At 37.5% G+C, this 4,946-nt stretch overlaps 1 protein-coding gene across 2 annotated transcripts; it reads left to right on the forward strand.

Moving 5' to 3' along the window:
• Nucleotides 1-1,292: 1,292 nt before the first annotated feature.
• LOC113334725 (basic leucine zipper and W2 domain-containing protein 2-like) lies at nucleotides 1,293-4,672 on the forward strand. 2 transcript variants are annotated; one of them, XM_026580911.1, is made up of 8 exons: nucleotides 1,293-1,452; nucleotides 1,844-1,867; nucleotides 2,014-2,119; nucleotides 2,259-2,327; nucleotides 2,451-2,944; nucleotides 3,437-3,698; nucleotides 3,962-4,170; nucleotides 4,278-4,672. In XM_026580911.1, the coding sequence occupies exons 1-8, from the start codon at nucleotides 1,448-1,450 to the stop codon at nucleotides 4,342-4,344; spliced, it is 1,236 nt and encodes a 411-aa protein (XP_026436696.1). In that variant the 5' UTR covers nucleotides 1,293-1,447; the 3' UTR covers nucleotides 4,345-4,672. The 2 variants fall into 2 exon arrangements, with proteins under 2 accessions (XP_026436696.1, XP_026436695.1); XM_026580910.1 differs by having other exon boundaries at nucleotides 1,294-1,452; nucleotides 1,841-1,867.
• Nucleotides 4,673-4,946: the final 274 nt, after the last annotated feature.

Here is a 4,946-nt window from a genome sequence, read left to right on the forward strand (position 1 = left end):
TGTCTTGCATTGTTCCTCCCTGGCAATTTTCTCTTACCATCATCGTAATTATTAAAAACTAAGTTACCTTTTGGGTTTCTTGTAGTATCTGCTGAAGAATTTGAATTTGGTGTTGAGGGAGAAGAATTATATGGTGACCTTTCTGGTACTTGTTGATTAGTTATTAAGAAATCTGGATTATATTTGTTCAACAACTTCAAAATATGATAACAACTTTCGAAAGCGAACTGTTTACCATGTTTTCGCTGCCAATCTAAACAAACCCGTCTTTCAAAATCAACATTGTTCTGACCACTCTCCCTGCCTGCTCTCTTGGCTTGTATTATCAATGCAACATAAACGACTATTTCCATGTTGATTACAATAAAGTTCTGCCAATCCTTTTGCATCACGAGAATTGATGTTCATGCTTTGTTCTTCATATTTCAAAAATATATTATCCCACATGGTGTTACCATGTTGTTGTGCACCATCGATACAATCTTGGGTAAAATAAACATAATTACGACAAATGCATTCATAAACTATCAGGGTGTATTTTGCACCACAAACTTTGTTTTTTATAGCTTTGCCTTTATCTTGACTTTGAGATTGTGAATCCATATTACAAGAAATGAAAAGAATTGTAGAGAAGGTGTGATTGTTTTAGATTTGAAGAAGAAGATTGAGAAATTTTAGAGAGATTTAGAAATTCTGGTGTGAGTTGAAATGAGATTGAAATTAGATATTTATAGGTGGGGAAATACTAGCCGTTGGATGAAGATCTGGTAAGCGATGATTTGAGAGACGAGCGACAGGTAGACTAGCGCCAACGATTTAATGACCAGCGAGCGCTGAGTTTGACAGTTTGGCGTATCCATAGTGGATGCATATATGGAAAAACATGATGTTTGCCATATGCATAGGAATAGGCCTTAGAGAGTCAAACGTTGGCGATATTGATTATAACGCCAGTGCTGGAGTCAATAACGCTCGATAAAAACTCGGTCGCTCCATGATTTTCCCATAATAGCACAATTAGTTTGCCACGCCACATAGTATGCCAAACATATTTTTTTGACATGTGCATAGGAATACGCTATAGCTATCCAATCTCCAAATCCGACTAGAAGCACTAAAAAAAATCATATGCGGAGCACGTGCAGTTAGTCGGTAAACCAAAAAAGAAAAAAGCACACGACATCTAAAAAGAAAAAAGAGGCATGTCGCAGAATACTTAGACGCCAGCAAGTTATACTTCCCAAACTTCTGTCTCCCACACACTGTATAAAAGACATTAGTAACTCCCCCAATTTCGTCTTCGAAACTTTCTTCACTTTCCTAAATCTCTCTCTTTTTTTTTCTTCTTCCGTCTCTTCTCTCCTCCCTCTATTTTCACTCTCATCTCTCAAACCTCACAAAGTTAGGTTTTATCAAAGCTCTCCTCCGATCAATCTTGTCGTGGTTTATGAGGTAAAAACCAAAAACCCTAATTTATGTTTAATCTTCATTTTCTTTCTTGTTCGTTTTATTTTTTTGTCTTGATTTTAGATCTGTTACGGATTTTAAAATGAAACCCTAAAATCTTTAAAAAAAAATTATTAGGAAAACATTGGATTCCGTTTTGATCTGTTCATATGATTGTTATGTTGTACTATGTTTTTTATTCCTGGATTTGGTTTTTATCTAGGGTTTTCGATCTTAGATTGGGAGTTTTCTTTTCTTGTTTTTCTTTTGGATTTTAGTTTTTAGAGTTATGGGATTGTTATTACTGGTAGAAAGATTGTTTTTTTTTTGTTTGTTTGACTATTTAAGAATCTAACCTGTGTAAATTTTGATTTTTTTCTTTCTTATTTGGTAGCAGCTCGAAGGAGAGACCCACTCTTGGGTATGTGAAATTTAGTCAATTCAGTTTTTGTACACCTGTTTATTGTATCTTAGATTCATATCTGGGAAACTAGTTTACTTCGTGTTTTTAATGCTTTTCTCATTAAGGAGGTTTGTAATTGTCGATTATTGTGTGTTGCTATTCAGTGGTACGCGGATTAAGACCCGCAAACGGAATATTGCAGCGCCTCTGGACCCTGCAACATTCGCAGATGCAGTGGTCCAGATATATCTGGATAATGCCGGCGATCTTGTAGGTTCCTCTTTTATTCAATGTTGCATGTTTTTCTTTAATTGTAGAAAGTTGTGTGTTCTAATATATGCCTTGGTAGTGGTAGTTGCTTCCTTGATGATATTGCACTTTATATCTGACCTAGATTTTGTATTTACAGGAGCTTGTTGCTAAGAACATCGAATCTTCAGACCTTAACTTTTCAAGATACGGTGACACATTTTTTGAGGTGACATTCTTATTACCCTGAGAATTTTCCATTATTGGTACTACTTGTGGTGGAAATCTTTAGTTCCGCTAACTCAGCCACCATTTGCGGTCCCAAAGTTATACTGAGTTTTTCTGGCATCAGGTAATATTCACTGGAGGGCGTACTCAACCTGGCACAACAAAGCCTGATGAAGGGGAGCGTCACACTGCGTCTGTTCTAGATTGTGAGCCAACACGTGAAGCTATTTTGCCATCTGTGCTCTACATACAAAAGATTCTGCGTAGGAGGCCTTTCCTCATCAAAAATCTCGAAAATGTCATGCGAAGATTCCTCCAGTCACTGGAGCTCTTTGAAGAGAATGAAAGGAAGAAACTTGCAATTTTTACAGCCCTTACCTTCTCCCAGAAGCTGTCAGGTCTTCCACCGGACACAGTGTTTCAGCCACTGCTCAAGGGTAATCTTGTGGCAAAGGGGATAGTCCTTTCTTTCATCACAGATTTCTTCAAGGAATATTTGATTGATAACAACCTGGATGACCTTATTTCGCTTCTGAAGCGAGGGAAAATGGACGATAATCTCCTCGAGTTTTTCCCTACTGCAAAACGTTCTGCCGAAGGGTTTTCTGAACATTTCACGTAAGTAGTTACTTAAGATGATGCAAATACTGATACGGTGCCGTAAAAATATTATTCCGATCTTTAAAATACTGAGAGTTTATTAATATCGCTGTTGCATGCTATAGACTTCGATAGATATTTGGTTGAATTGTTTTGGTAGTTAAAGTTGAAACAGTATAAATCTTTCAAGAATGATTTTTTTTGGTCTCACTTCTTTATTGCCATTTGGTAAGTCCTGCCTGAACTTGTGTTTATTAGGAGTAGGCTACGGGTATGTTCATCACCTCCTCAGTCATCCCATGTAGTCTTTTTTAACATTTTGCTTCAAATTTTGATTAGTGAATTATTTTATGACAAGGAGAACTTTTTGATTAGTGATTATTTTGTGACAAGGAGAACAGTTCCAGTTTGCGGTTTCTATTTTGAATGTTGAAAACATTAATTGTTCATTCTACTTCACTGGATGTGAAGTTGACATCTATGCGTTTGTCACTGTTGCTCGTCTTTCAGCAAGGAAGGGATGTTAGATTTGGTTGACTACAATGCGAAGAAGATGTTTGATGTCAAACTGAAGGAGATGAAATCTGCATTGACAACTCAGATAGCAGAGGAGACTGAGATATCCGAGGTCATTGAAACTGTTAAACAACGGGTTAAGGATGCTAATTTGCCTGATTTTGAAGTTGTTCGCATTTTATGGGATGTGTTGATGGATGCTGTACAGTGGTCTGGGAAAAACCAGCAGCAGAATGCTAATGCAGCTCTTCGCCAGGTATGTTTTTGTGGCTATATTCTTATTGTCCTTTAATAAAACCACTTGGAAACTTGATGTTCTACTTTGGTTGCAAGTTATAATTTAAGTATTCTTGGATGATCGAGTGTTACATCTCAGGATGATGTTACTAGGATGAAACTTGCATGCAGTTTTATGTCTGCTATTTTCTTTTGTGAGCTTGATCTTTGGATTTGTCGTTATTTCCTATTTTGCACTGCCGGTTTTAGTTGGTCGCAGCATGTTTCATTTTCTTGTTACAGGTAAAAACATGGGCAAAGCTTCTGAACGCCTTTTGTACCAACGGAAAGCTGGAGCTTGAATTAATCTACAAAGTCCAAATTCAATGCTACGAAGACACCAAACTGATGAAGTTATTCCCTGAAATTGTTCGAAACCTCTATGACCAGGACGTACTTGCAGAAGACACGATTCTTCATTGGTTCCGCAAAGGATCAAACCCCAAGGGCAGGTGAGCAGTTGAGACAATCTTTATTTAAACTGTTTGAATCTGTGTATGCGTGTGAAACTCTGCCTTGATCGGTTTCAGTGTCATTGATTTGGTTTCCGTTGTTGCAGACAAAGCTTTGTGAAAGCTTTGGAACCATTTGTTAATTGGCTGGAGGAGGCTGAAGAAGAAGAATAAGTGTGCAGGAGATGGTGCTGACCTTGGAGGTTACCTTTAAAGCCCCCAACCAATCTCTCTTACCAAATGAGGATTGGAATGTAGTCTCAACCTCCCCTCCCTGCCCTTATGGCTTGTTATGAGTATAACAAACTTTTATTTCCGTATCTAGTTCACAACTTAATGGCGTGCTGTCGATGATGACGAAACTTGTGATTGTTTATCTTATTTGCGGAATAAATTTTACTAATTTTCTGTGTTTTATGTATTTGCAAAATTAGCCAGGTGAATTATAATTATCAGAACTAGAACTTGATTAATCTTTTATGCTAGTCCGCAGTTTTGGTTACACTTATGTGGTGGTTGATAAAGTAACCAAGTATTGTCTGCTGTGTCTAGCTTGTTTCATTATTTCATCTAATGGTGGTAGTACTTGTTTGCACTGCCTTGATCGCCTGTTGGTGTTGTCGATAGGTAAAATGCGAACTTAACTGTTGCCTGAGGTTGGCTTGGTGTAATACTCCCTCCGTCGTCCCCATTATAAAGGCGGGGAAGTAAATTTCTTTAATCGAAAGGCGTAAAACCAACTCCAATGTGAATTCTTCCATATTTACCTTTATTAA

This window comes from Papaver somniferum, unplaced genomic scaffold, assembly GCF_003573695.1.
Source record: "Papaver somniferum cultivar HN1 unplaced genomic scaffold, ASM357369v1 unplaced-scaffold_137, whole genome shotgun sequence".
In the NCBI taxonomy this organism is placed as follows: domain Eukaryota; kingdom Viridiplantae; phylum Streptophyta; class Magnoliopsida; order Ranunculales; family Papaveraceae; genus Papaver; species Papaver somniferum.

What these genes read in the sequence shown, in the direction of transcription:
- LOC113334725 (XM_026580910.1), top strand. An exon ending in TGGATAATGCCGGCGATCTT is followed by an intron (nt 2,120 to 2,258) that starts GTAGGTTCCTCT and finishes TTGTATTTACAG; the next exon opens with GAGCTTGTTGCTAAGAACAT. An exon ending in GGATCAAACCCCAAGGGCAG is followed by an intron (nt 4,171 to 4,277) that starts GTGAGCAGTTGA and finishes CCGTTGTTGCAG; the next exon opens with ACAAAGCTTTGTGAAAGCTT.